Source organism: Scatophagus argus, chromosome 1 (genome assembly GCF_020382885.2).
Source record: "Scatophagus argus isolate fScaArg1 chromosome 1, fScaArg1.pri, whole genome shotgun sequence".
NCBI classification, from domain to species: domain Eukaryota; kingdom Metazoa; phylum Chordata; class Actinopteri; family Scatophagidae; genus Scatophagus; species Scatophagus argus.
In genome coordinates, this window is record NC_058493.1 from 18,921,148 (window position 1) to 18,935,678 (window position 14,531).

At 38.8% G+C, this 14,531-nt stretch overlaps 1 protein-coding gene and 1 long non-coding RNA gene across 6 annotated transcripts in view; one reads left to right on the plus strand and one right to left on the minus strand.

The window, feature by feature from the left end:
- The window catches only part of lgr4 (leucine-rich repeat containing G protein-coupled receptor 4), a 31,103-nt gene extending 24,327 nt beyond the window's left edge, over positions 1-6,776 (minus strand). Inside the window, exons 1-2 of one of the 5 annotated variants that reach the window (XM_046389281.1) lie at positions 6,594-6,776; positions 5,872-5,984 (exon numbers count right to left, since the gene is read on the minus strand). Coding sequence is in view for 1 of the 5 variants with exons in the window: in XM_046389255.1 (XP_046245211.1) it covers positions 5,872-6,053 (182 nt within the window). In the remaining 4 variants the exon portion in view is untranslated. Of the gene's footprint in view, positions 1-5,871 lie in introns of all 5 variants that reach the window. The other 4 variants (XM_046389265.1, XM_046389290.1, XM_046389255.1 and 1 more) reach the window with 4 other exon arrangements.
- Positions 6,777-12,516: 5,740 nt separating this feature from the next.
- LOC124062328 lies at positions 12,517-13,515 on the plus strand. The gene is made up of 3 exons (XR_006843941.1): positions 12,517-12,701; positions 12,959-13,045; positions 13,181-13,515. It is a non-coding gene; the product is annotated as an uncharacterized LOC124062328 (long non-coding RNA).
- The last annotated feature ends 1,016 nt before the right edge of the window (positions 13,516-14,531 follow it).

Here is a 14,531-nt window from a genome sequence, read left to right on the forward strand (position 1 = left end):
GTAGCAAATCCTCCCAACTGAAAGACTGGGAACTTGAGATTCTTTGGCAGTTTTCTTGAAAACAACATTTTAATATGAAACATGGCCATGTTACCCTTCACAAAAGAATATCATAACCCCATATAACAACTGTCCACAAAACTTGAAAGCAGAAGTGCAGTCAGTCACACCTGCTGTTTACCACATACAGATTTATGTGTCCCTGATAAACCACACCAACTAGATAATACAGAGAGATTAGTTGTCACTAAATAATTACACCTAATAACTACTGGCTGTGAATGTTGCAAAGCCGCTTTAACCATCTGACAAGAAGTGGTCGTTGGCAAACTGTGTACAACAATTGCTAAGAGCAAAATAAGCGTCACTATTTGGGGGGGAAACAAACAAACAAACAAAAAAAACGACAAAAAAAAGTTTGACTCTTTCTATAACTTGTCACCTGACCATACCAAACAACTAGAAAAGGACTTAATTGAGGTTGTATGTCATTAAGTGCAGCGATGTAACTGGAATTCATTGGTTCCTATGAGAGTATTCACCAAAGGGACAACATTCAGCAGGATGAGTCATGGATGTGTGGCAGAGTGGACAAAACAAATGTACCCCTAGGAAAAAAAGGCACACACTTTGAAGAAAGACTATATGGTTTGATATGTTGTCATGTTTCACTTCAGATATTTACGTCATTTAGATCATCTACTCCTCTACATTAACCCTAAGTGTAAGTGTGTGTGATTGGCTGTCTTCGTGTGTCGGCCTTGCGATTGACAGGGGACCAGTCCAGGGTGGACCCCGTCTCTCGCCTGTTGTCAGCTGGGATACGCTACAGCGCTCCCGCAATGCTGATGGATGAAACTGGTATTGAAAATAGATGGATGGATGGTTTAACTTTGGCACTGAAATTTTTAAGCACAGACCATGCTTTTCACACAAAATTAAGAAAGAAACTAAAACCAAGTTTAATACAAGCCCTTGTAAGGATTGCAATCATATTAAACTACTTTTTTTCTTAAGAAGAATAACATATCATGTAATAATACATGCATTAGTCAGTTAAAAATATGACTAGGTCCATTCCACCACCAACTGTTGACCAGAACAATGCTTATGTGCTTTGGCTTCATGTTATATGATTTTCAGCCACTCAGAAATAAGTGTTGGCTACAGAAAAAACATGCAGTGACTCGTATTGAGACCTGGTGATCCGGCATGTGGTCTCACTCACGTTTCTGTCACAGTGTGTTACTGATGAATGTAGGGCATTAAGGTGTCTGTATCTGCAGCGGGCCCTCTGCATGTATTTACTAATTTTGCTGAGTCTGGGACATTTCTGGGCATCAACCTTTGTAGCCCCCAGCTAATAACATGGTACAGGTTGCTCAGGAGGTTGCTCTATAAAATGTAGCGATGAGATGCCAGATCGTAAAGTTGAGACACGTCCAAGAGGAAGCTGCAAGTAAAGGAGGAGGGGCTAACTTTCACTGCAGTGTTTACAAAACGCAACAAATCCTACCCGTTTTGTCTAAAAGGATAAACCTGGAATGTTCAACAGATTAGGCAATAATGAAAATTATTATTTTGCAACCCTTTAATCCATGTCTAGTAGTCAGGAATGAAGCCCATCGGACACATTTCAGCTTTAACCTACTGCAGCTGCCTACACTAGCCTGTATAACGGCTTTTACCTCACGTGTATCTGCAACCTGAAACGTCTGTTTAACTTCAAATCTATTTTTTCCACTTAGGAATTATGGTATCACAATACACCAGAATGGCCAATAACATGTTATTAAAAAACAAAATATTGATATCATGTCAACAATACACATATAATAATATTATGTAAATAATCCAGCACAGATGTCAGGCCATGTGGATCTTTTGTTTATCTGTTCATCTTTCTGCTTTTCACTATCCATCAAGTGCAATTGTTCTTTTTGTACAGCTGTGGTTACAGACTCTCTCTCCACCTCCTTACACTTGTATTTTCCATGTAATTCATTTGCCAAAATGAGAAAAGAAAAAAAAAACACAAAATAAACAAAGTTAAAGGTGAATTTGACTGAGAGCGTTTTTGAAATTTTCTATAAATATCCTGATAATATCTTTATTTTGAATTGTTCTGGCCATAATAATCTTGTAGTGAAAATCTGATATTGTGACAGCCATATAAGAATTATAAATACATCATTGTTGGGCTGCCTCAGACTGCACAGTATTACTCCAGGTGAAGGGATCCAGTGTACACTGACAGTCGCTGCTGCTGTGCTTTCATTGTACAGCCAATATATGTATGTATGTATGTGTGTATGTATAAAAGGACAGTGTTAAAAATTCTGTTAGTGTGGCCAAATATTTCTGATACTGAAGATGTAGTAATAAACAATAATAATAATAATAATAATAACAATAAAGAAGCACAGCTTCAGATAACCACATTCAATTCAATTATATAGCTATTATCTGAGGTTAAGGCTTAATCCTGTTTTTAACACAAATGGCCTCCCGTACAACATTTGTAATATTACTAGCACTGAGTTTGTATATTGACAGTCTTTAAGTTATCTTGAACCCACTTGTCTTTGGAATTCCAAAACACATCACAGTCTTACCACATAAGTGATCAGTCATTGTTAAAAATGACCTACTATTGTCTTGAACCTTTGCTGACTAATACTACAAAACATTGAAAAGACTTAACATACAATTTGTCTCAGCATAAGGTAATATATAATTTATAATTTGTGGGCACAAGATTCACAAAAAGTGTGATCTTCAGTTGATAGAAGCTGCATGATGGGGGATGGGCGTAGGTGTTTTATATGTGGAGAACGGGGTTGGGGACTCAGGAGAGGGAACGTTAATAGTCTCCCCTCTACAAGTCATCCTGTTAGAGAGTGGAAATCACTGACTGGCTCCTTTTACCTCGGCAGACCAAGAACAAAAGTATCATTCATTAAAAAATGGATTGAAGGCACCAATGGTGCGGCCAGCAAGCTCCACCAGCGAGTGCAAGACCCCTGACACCACCCCTCCTCAGGACTCAATCTTGTTCTAACTATGAAGGGACCTGTCAACTGAGGCATAAGCTGCAATAGCCTGCTCCTGCTCCCTTAAAGTGAACTCGAGTTAATGCAGACACTATACTAAAAGCAAAACCTGTGCAGACTCAGTGGCAGGTAAACCGCATACCTTCAAAAGGAGTGTTTGCTTTGTTACTGGCTGAGGGGCCTCGACTTCTCTCTCATCTGCTTTTCTGTGAGAGGGCTGTTTCCATTACAGGTGCCAAAAACTCAAGCCCCTGTGAGCTGTAGGTATGAGTCCACTTCAACGTTGCTATATGATTTATTGTGAAATGGTAAAATGAGTGGTCCTCCATCACAAAAGCAAAGGTACAAACTAAGAGTAGATGGAGAACAAGTGAATAAACAGCCCAAAACAAAAAATCTTTGTATCAGGAATTTTCCTGATCGCTGGACATTGTCACACTTACAAAACATTTCCATGAATCTCTCTGTTTCTGCTATTATGTGTGCATCTGTATGTTTAGATTTATACATCTTCCTTCCTGTTGTCACTAGACTGGATTTTTCTATGATTTTAAACAAATTTGCTCTGCTCAGTTCAAATACTTTGATGACGAAACACTCGTATATGAGATTTTTCCTTCACACATCAACAGACCATTGTGGCTGCATTAGCCCTGAAAGGAGCCCTTGCAGCTGCAATACGTCTCACTAATCCATCATGATCCCTAACCCCAGTGCTCCACATACAAAAGACGGAGGGAGTGGGAGAGGACAACTTAAGTTCAAGAGACCAGGAGAACAAATGAGAGCAGGACAGAGAGAGGGACAAACAACCTTTCACACACTTTTAAGAGTTTGAAGTGAATATTTTAGGTATAGTGTTTAAAACCTGCCACAGAGCATTTAGGTAACCGACTGCCAGACAATAAGACAGCGCAATCTCACAGCCGAGCAGAGTGGCAGTAAATGCTATGGTATCGTTTTGTGAAAACACTGTTTCATGTTGTGATTGAGATGCCAGACTGCCTATAATAAATTGGAGTATGTTTTTCCCAGGGCAGTTTGCTGAGAGCTTCAGCTGTAAGCAGTGAGCCTGGTGTGACATGTCCTGACAACCTGGTATATGAATCCACTTCCTTCAGTTACCTCAAACTTTTTTTTTTTTTTTTTTTACTAATGTGATTTCAAGAGGCACAATATTGGTGTAGCAAGACCTGAGCCACCATTCTTAAAAGGTGGCAAAACAGCACAGAGGTTGCTCTTTTAGGCAATGTGACAGCAAACACAGGTTAGTTTCTTAACCAAATAACACTTACAAATACACTATGTGACTACATAAACTTAAACTCATAATGTCTTCTATTTGTTTTTTGAGGGAGCACAGTAATTACAAAAAGCTACAATAAACTGCTATTTTCAGTGCTGTTGCTGAGATGGTTATTTCAGTTTATGATTAACCCAGAGGTTGTGAAACAAACTGAGGAGTTTCCTCGTGGGCCAATCATCAACTGTATCTGCACCACTCCATAAAGATCGAACATACCTGTTGCCCAGTTGTTTCCACTTTTTTTTTCTTTAATAAAAATGAGTGCCCTTGTTTGAAGCAGCAGTTAAGTCGGTCCTGTGGTGAGAATGTGTTAACAGCACAACCTTAACTATTAATTATTTTGTACTACATATACAGCACTGGGAACAAGGCACAGTTGGCTACAATCCATGCAGCATTACTCACCCAATTCTGGCCCTATGACTTCAGCTCTGTACATTACTGTGTGATTCGGTCACATAGCATTTCCAAGCCAAACCTTAGGGGGGAAACGTCTAAACATTTAACTTTTTGACCTGTTAACCAGCCGCAGGTTGTGTGTTCAAAGAGTATTTTTGTGATTCCTGAAATGTCTTCTGTTTACCGGTAAATAAAATGTTTGTCAGGGGCCAAACCAATGTTAAAATCCAATATTTCTACAGACTGCAAGGCAATAGGTTGCAAAGAGGTCTTAATGGATGTTCCAGTTTAAAAAAAAAAAAAAAAAAAACAAATGAAGAAATGCAGACCATAAAGGGTCAAACTGTGAAAATACTGAAACACTGGGTTGGTCCAAAACATTTTATTTTGTCAATCCTGACAAAAGGTAGACATCCTTGAAAATACCTTTGAAGATGCAATGTGCTGATGGATGACAGGTAAATAGTAACGCTTTGAGGGAACATATAGACTTCTGAGGTCACAAACAGGGCTAAACCAAACCCTGCCGGGGGGGGGGGGGGGTTACTTTACTTTCAAATATGTCAAATAACAGAATCAAATCTGCCAATTTAAGACACTGGACCTGCTATTTTGCTCTAAAAATAACGTAAAATGCTTGATTTAATTACCAAAATAGCTGCTTGCAGGGATGTAATTACTTAACCTCTGAAAGGATTGATGGAAGTGACTGACAACGTATATAATCATAAGCTGAAGCACTACATTACAACAGGAGGAGAAACTGTGAGCTCATTTAATATTGGTTCAGGGAAGAACTTCTTGGCTGCAATGGAAAGTTGGAGGCTAGTTGTCAAGCTTCAATTGTGTTTGGTTTAACTGAACTCTGTGGAGACCTTGAAGTATGACACAATAAATAATGAATAAAAACTCTTACTAACCAGGACAGTCTTCCTAACATCCTCATTAGGGCATCTCTCTGGCATCTGTGTAAAGTTAAACTCATGATGTTGAATGTCCATTAGTCACTTGTGATGTAAACACAACAAACATCCCGCGCTAAGGCCTTTACAATGAGGCATTTAGTGCATGTTCTGGAGTTGTAATTCTCAGTGGAAGTCGGTTAATACTCACAGGTAGTAGGTGAAAGCACTGAGGCCAGCCGGGACGGTGGTCAGCCCTCTCCCGGAGCAGTCTGCACCCCCATCTTCATCGCAGCTGCATGAGGGCGAACAAACGGCCGTCGACTGCCCTTGACCGGTGGCACCAGGACGGAGGAAACACCACAAACATATCCAAAACAAATCCACACGCATTTTTCTCCTCGTCGGTTCAGGTGAAAACGATTTATTTTAAAAAAGGAGTGTGGTGGTAGGGGGGCTTTTGTTTTGTGGTTAAAGCTATTCCGGACGTCGACCTCTCATGTGGTTGGTCGGTTGAGGCATGAAGAGGTGAAGCCTAACCGACGCTTTTCAAAACAAAATAAAACATCCGAGCACTTCATACATTCACGACCCCGACCAAAAAAACATCCACGTTAACGGTTATCTAACGCTAAAAACCGGACGATGTCTTCGAAGACGAGCGGTTTACGCCGTAGTGAAACATTTCTCAGCCCTCTGTGTGTCGTATTAGTCCATGAAAATAAAGTAGCAGGGCTGGCGACAAGAGCGGTAGCCTACCTTGCGTTTTTTGCGTTTTCGCTGTCCCATTAAATAACCGCAAAAAGAAAAAAAAGAAACGAGCAGTGCTTGTTAATGCGTCACTCAACGGCTGATCTGAGGACAGTGAAATCCTCACTTAAACACACCGGACAATCATTCGCCGTTCTGGTTTGTTTCCTAACAGGAGCTCACCGTCAGTTTTCAGCTATTCTTCACGTTCCCCTCCTCTGCTCCTGACATCGACAGCATGCTTGTAGCTCGGCAGGCACCCTACCGGACAACCTGCAGCACTGGGCCCGGCCTGCAACACTGAAACCTGCACCACAACGTCAGAGTCCTCCAACCAGTGCACAGTCACCAACCACGAGTTACATGTCCTGTTCGCACATGTATGGAGGTCCCAGTACGGGCAGCTTTACGTTAATTCACCATAAAACAACTCTTTGAAACCACAAAGGTCGAATTAGCAGTTACAGTGTTTGTTGTATGCATTGGCAGCGGTGAAAGAAAACCAGATCATTTACTTACGTAAAAGTAGAAATACTATTCGGTGATTGTTATTATTTATTCTAATACTGTGCTTAAATACAATTCTGAGGAACTTGCACTACACTTACGTGTATATTTACCATTCTTTAATATATCAGATTCTGAAATGAGCCATACTGAGTAATGAGTAGTTTTACTGTTGGTACTTTTAAGTATATTGTAGCGCTAATACTTAATTCTAATACTTGTAATAGAGTATTTTTACAAAGTGGTATCGCTATTTTTGCCAGTAAAAGATCTGAGTACTTCTTCCACCACTAAGAGATGCTCGGTTACGAGTAAAAGTCATGCAGTCAAAACTTGAAAGTCCAAAAATATAGCCTACTTAAAATACTCAGTGTGCAGAAAGGCCCATTTCTATCTTTAATGCTGGTGAAGGTGAGGGTATTTGTAATTTCATTTACTCTCTCTCTCTATATATATATATGTGTGTATGTATGTATATATGAAGTGGCCTCAAAATTGTTCTGAAGTACTTTGCTTGAGTTAAAGTACGCTACTTAGTTACTTTCCACCACAGTGGATTGGCTGTGGTGGATTTCACAGGACTGACTAGTAGGCTCCTCTCACTCACTTTGTTTATTCCTGTGCTGAAAGAGCAGTAATGTGTTCCATAATTTCAGCAAACACAACTTAATGTAGAAATTGTTGGTCAGTTCATCATCATACTGGTATACTTTATTAAACTCACATCACAGCGAATGTCTGAGTTGGACTCAAGGGATTTTTTTTTTCAACAAAATATGCTCTGTGTGAGCACAATATGAACTGAACAATGTATTAGCACTAGTATTTTACACAGTGCTCCACTTCTTTACTTCAGTGATGCAAATTGCTAAACTATTTATGTACAACTAGTTGACACATCATGGGGCTTTTGGGGTGCCTGGTGTTCTGGGAACCTTTTCCTGTTGGTAACTAACTTGCTCATTAAGGTTTTCAAGAGACAGAAGAGATGAACAAATTCTTTGGGTTAAATCAGTGTAATATGAAGTAAAACAGTGACATCGTAATGTATGCAATAAAAAACTCACATGATCATATGATTTTCGGATCAAACAGTTATAGGAACAGCCTATAGAATGCTGAAGTGACATCAGGCAGCCAGCACTGGTATAGTACCACCTCCTCTGTGCAACAACAATTTGACAGACATTTGTTCATGTTTTGTTCCATTTTTTCAGGCTACCAAGTGCTGTTTACATGGCTAATGTTTCATATTTTAGTGACTGTGCTGTTCAACCAATCAGTGTGCCCTTACATTACTCAAGGCTCCTCAAGGGCACCTAGGTGCTAAAAAAACGTCCCCCAAAATGGTCAGTGCACATTTATATTTATTACCTGTTAACTTGCGTTAAATTGCTGTTCACTGTTACATGTTCCTCTGAGCAGAAAGTCTGCTGTGTTTTCAGTTCTGTTGTAAGCTATTAGCTTCATTAGCTCTTAGCTCACTCAGCCAAGCAAACCGCAGGAACCTGCTGCTCATCATCTGGTAACAGCTAACAGCTAACTAACTCCCCTCCTGTCGATTTCAATATGGATTTGCAATCCAGTTTAATTTTACCGGCGCAACACATTTGCACGGTCCTACCAGCAAGCTGTTTATAATTGCTGTGATAGGTATAGGGGGAACATTTAGGAATCGTCTTGTTTTTTGCAGGCTCCACTGAGTAGCCAGCCAGTGATAGTAACTATGGTAACAGCATGAGAAAACACACTCCGCTGTGGGCAGTGCTGGGTTCAGTTTGTGATTTGCTATGCAATAGTCTGTTCATCCCAAACATTTTCCTACCTCGCAGTACATTATGGCATGTTAGCGGTGCACAGAGAAACTGTCTTGTGTTTTTCTGACTGACTCGTCTTATTGACATTTATAGAGACCACCAATCTATTTAAAACAAATAGATAATGCCGATAATGGTAGAGGGCCAACCCGTGGGGGCACCCTTAGTTCATACTGCTATGTCTAATTCATTTACATTTACTTACTACTCTGGTAGCTTAACACACAGCAGTGTGTTCCAGTTCCTCTAGTTTTCCTCACTGATCTGATGTGGTGGATAATTGACTAGTTGTATACTTGACAAAGGAGGGTCACAATGTACAGAGTTCAGAGGAGATCACAGCGCATATGCAAGGATTATCCAGGTATCCTCAATAGAGATGTCAAGAAATAACAAAATACAACAAAATAAATAGATGTAATAGTATACTGTAAATTAGAAATCACTAGTAATTAGGCGTAGGGCTGAACAATATGCAAAAAAAAAATCATATTGCTAATATTTTGACAGCTATTTTAGAGCTGTGAGTCACAATTTTAATGGAAATGGTAAAGTTTCCATTTCATTTTTACTGAAAAAAAATAATAATAAAATGATGCTAATGGGATTTTTGCTAGGGTCTGTGCCAAACAAACATATTCACTTGTCTGAAGACTATGATCTGTAGGCCAGGGCATTTCTGTAGCACCACTGTGACAGACATGTGACACATTTTAGCAAAAAATTGAAGGTCTTGCAATTTTGACACTGTAATTGGCCATATTGCAATTTGGATAATCAGCCCTAATTACTGTAATATTCACAAATTGTTGAAAGGTGTTTTTAAAGTGCAAATATGTATGCTTTTTTAAATCTCTCATAGGTGATGAAGGGTAAATTAGTTGAAGCATGCAAGGAATAACATCACACTTCCTTCCTCAAGGGGATTTCATATTGTTGTTTTTAGGGTTATCTATTACCTCCTTGTCTGTTTAACCCACAATACACTAGAAAGCACAATAATAAAGAGCTGAATGAATCAACAACTACCATCCAAGGCCTTTGAGCAAAAAGGCACTGAACTGTCCAGAACTCGTGCTGAACTATTCAGCTGACTGTGGCAGATCTAAGCTGTTTAAGATGCGTTTAGTGTTGTGTATCTTATTCAGATCAGGTTCAAGGGTCAACTCATCATAAGCTTGTTGTAAAGAGTGAATTAACTGGACTTAACCTGTAGAATGTGAGAAATTTTAATGTATGTATAATCCATACATTATTTAAAAATAAATCTTAATAAACTCATTAACAAACCAAATCTGTGGAAATACACACACCTGCATCTGTACTTTCCAACATAGGTAAAAAAAAAGTAGTAACATACGCAAATTAAATGAACATGAGATGGCAAAAAAGTTTTAATGAATATTACATCCCTGACCTTTCTTGCAAAAGACTGACATGAGGTCTGACATGATGTCTGACAAACAGCTTGATGCCTTTATGTTGGACAAATTACAACAATGGACAAATTAATTCTTTCAAAAATTACATTCATATGTATGTAGTTTTGCATTGGCAGCTAAATTTCAGCCATTTGTCCTACATTTTAAACTGAAGATGTCACTTAAATGGCATACATATGCTAATCGTAGCTCCACAGTGCTTCTCTCCTGTTCTTGTTCTCCTGCTCTAATTAACAAACTCACTCTTACAGCACCTGACACTGGGAGGAACTCCACCCTTCACATTACGGATAACCAATGGTGCAGTGGGGAGAGGGCAATCAGCCAGACATGCCACAAGGTGCACAGGGTGTGGTGACTATGTTTGGTATTCCTGTAGCCAGAGGCATACGGCACACCTGCAGTACATATAGAAACTGGTATAGGATTACAAGCAGTACATTATCAGTGGGGTGGTTTGTGTCAGTCATGGCCTGTCAAATCAGCCCTACTCATTCACTTTGAAAGTACTATGTGTACTCTGACATGTATCTCTCTAATGTGGTGGAAAGTTTCACAGTGTGGCTTCTCTCAAGAATTAATGAACGTTTTGTTCAGAAGGCTTCTGAATGTCTTCTACCAACAGTAATGACTTTTGACCTTACAACACAAAGTCCTTGTTTTTTAAATGACAATTGAAAATGTGTTCTTTGACCATTGAAAAAAGTATAAAATCTTACAAAAGGTTTGCTTTTATTCTAAAAAGTGAAAAAAGACTATGAAAGTTCACTATACTTGTGATATATTCAAGTGAGGCATGAGGCTAAAAGGTCAAAATACAATGAAATATCTACTAAACTGAAGTTGTAGACATCCTTGAGTCCGAGTACTGCCTGGACTACCTTGTGCCATAAGCTTTAACTGAATGAAATGAACCTACGCAGAAGTTATCAAGTGGCTGCCTTTCAGTTTGCTTTATTGAATTAGTTCCCTGAAACTTTCAAAAAGATCAGCAGTAAAGGCTGGCACTGTTAGATTATTATTATGACTATCATGCCATGTCACTGTCACAAATAAAATCATACACTGAGGGGCAGTGTTTCTTTAAATAATGTGACTGAATAGCGGTACCGGCCCCTTGTATTTACTTAATTTTTGAGAAAGAGAAGAACTTCTTATGTGGTGAAAGCAAAGTACAGATATCAAATAAAGATGTTGCCTTCATGTATTTAAATAGGCAGTCACACTAGTATGCCCTTCAGCGAGTTTGTCTTGGTGCTCAGTCTTTGAAGCCATTATGTCAGCAAACACTAATCCAGGTCACTGTTATTTAATATAGATCTTGAAAAATTTTGGAAGGTTCTGTCAATATTTCAGCACACAGGTATTAAGTAGTATTAGGTAATATTTATAATAGTTTATTTCTTAACAGAGTTGTGTGTGTCGCCGAATTCTTGTGAAGAGAAACACTACCCCACAGTGGTTAGATTTTCTCAGTGCTCCAAACTATTTTCCATTCACAGTCAGTTGTCATGAATTTTGTCCTCCTCCCCAGAGTACACTGCACTGAAACAGAAGCTGTGTGTATGTTGCATTCACTGAAAGGAAAACTGTAAGTTAATGTATTCTGCATGACAGAGTATTAAGGCAACTTAAGGAAGAATTCAAATTTGACACCAGAGCGTCATTACCTTGGCAAATGTCATCACTGTTGTCAGAAAGGGTTGAGTTTGACTTCTTCAAGAAACAGAAGAAGAAAGACAAGAGAAAGAACAAGAGGGGAAAGAAGGAATTATGAAACAGCAAAAACCCAAAATAAATTGAAACATTAAATAGAGTAAAACATATGATGAAATAACTACAGAAAATTATTAATAACTAATATTGTACAATTTTGAGGTACTTGTACCTACTACCATTATATCAACTTTATGTTACCTCATACTTCTACACCCCTACAGTTATTTGTCATCTTGAGTCATTAGATTGAAGAAAATGTTAGAAATGAATCTACCCATCAGTATATTAGCTCCAGTACAACCAAGCTGAAAATTTTGACATTAATTTCCTAGCCTGGGATCAATAATAATAATAAGTCTATCTATCTATCTAAAGCTGCTAATCAATACTTGAAATTAATATTTAATAATAATGAGTCGAATGACTACGTGTAATACATGAATTGACTCAATGTTTCAAACGTTCCAACTTGTCTTTCTCTGACTGTTTTAGCTCATTATTCAGTTGTCTGGCCCCCAGTTTCACTGTTTTGGTTCACTCCCACCACTCTCATAAGCACTGTTTGCAAGCACAGCAGGCAGCTGTATTCAGCCAAAACACTCACAAAACCCACTACCTGCTCAGAGCCAAACAGAAAGCAAAGTCAGGCATAAGCAGGTGGACATCGTGTAGCAATTAGCAGCTAAAGAGCTAGATGTGGCCTTCTTGAGTTGATAGAGACCCAAACAGAGCTAAAAAGAGAGAATATGGGACTTATATTGATCCGGTGACAACCGTTCACTGCACTCCAAGTGGCCAAGTGAAAGGTTTGAGGCGCGTTTCAGTTTTTGATGTGAAAATAGGGGTTTGTGTTATTTGTCATTATGAAGGCAGAAGCAACAGAAGTAGAAAAAACCAAAACAACAAAAAATTAAATACTCTAGTGACATTGCAAAACAAACAACCAGCAACCCCCTGATTTAAGATCTGACAATCTAAAGGCAGACAAGTTGAGTCTAGATTCCGGTGATAAACTTTGTTTCAGGTCATAACATAGGCCTCTACTCTCTTGTTGTTCCTTCAGGCCCAGAGTTACACTTTTATTGACCATTCCTTTGTAAGAATCTGTTCACAGGGCCATGTCTTCCTTTTCCAGTTATCAAAAATTAAGGTAATACTCGCTTTTATAAACATTTAAATACAAATCAAGTTGGATATATTTGTCCTGTAATCATACAAGATACATAGCTCCACTGTATACTGTGAAAAATGTCAGCGATTGTCACTTTTTGTCTTTCCTTGCTAGGCTATTGCTTTTAGCTCTGATGCTCAAGAAGAAAGGCAAGCCCTAAGGGACAATTTGATGCCAAGGCCAGAACAGTTATTTGCAAGTAAGGAATAGAGTGACCGTAACGCCAGATGACGCTATCAGTCTGTCCTCAGAGGAGTGTCAGTGGTCACAATGATCACCTTCTTCTAGAACGGCTTTGGATGTCTGATGTTCGTCATCCCCAGACTACAATAAAGCTCCGTTTGTCTGATGACCACAACTGACAAAAATAAGGAGCATTTCAGGCAAAAGGATCATAGAAACGAAGTGGGCTGTGAAGTGAACTAATGAAAATAAAGTCCTCATTTGTGTTTCAAGGGAATGAGGCACTTGTCATTTTGTTCAGACAGTATTATATAAATAACCTTGGGACACTTCTGTGTTTTTGAGCCTCTGAAAGGGGGCTTTGAGGTCATTCAAGATTCATTGTGCTCTTGCTGCTCATGAGTGTCATTTACACCAATTTTATGTGAGCCACCATATTTACTATAAACTTGTAGTGGTGGAACTAAATAGAAAATTTAACTGGGTTGTACTTACTCAGATGAGGCTTGCAGATATGGTGACCTAGAAATGTTAACTATTAAGGCCTACAGCTAACATTCTCATATTAAAGGTTACTCATGGATATAATTCCTTAGCAGCAATGGAGGACAAATTGCTCTAAAGAAGCGTCTAAGTCTTAAACCCTAAAGCTACCACTCTCATTAAAAGTTACTCATGGATATAATGCCTTACCAGCAAAAGAGGGCAAATTGTTCCAGGTTTTCTAATCAAAGACTGGTTGTTATAAGTCACTCTTATATAGTAGTGAATATTTTTCACTTGTCATATTTGTCGAGAGGCTCTTGGCAAAGGAACATCATGGCCCAAATGTTCTGTAAGTTAAGACGTTTTATCCCCAGATTACCCTTTAAAATCTGGCAGAATGCATGTTCAGTAATTGCATTCTTGCATGATCAGCCTATGTGGTCCTGTCATTCATCTTTTCAGTCTGTATAAACGCTCATTGTGATACTGTCCCCTCAAGCTATATTCTAGTATACGAGCATGGCTGTGTCAGTACAGTGCTCACTGTTGTTTCTCACCAGTTGGTGACATATGACTGACATAGAGTGTCCTCTCAGATGAACAAGATGAGCCTTCATTAGATCGACTTCTGTAAATGTTCAGAACTCACAGTATGTTTCCTGATGGAGCTTCCTGTTCATAAGAGCCTGTGAGAGAGGTGATTCATTAAAAAAAAAATCAATGCATACATATTGGATGAAACAATGCAATGCAAAGCAGTAGACAATAAACGATATCAAAATAATACAATACTTAG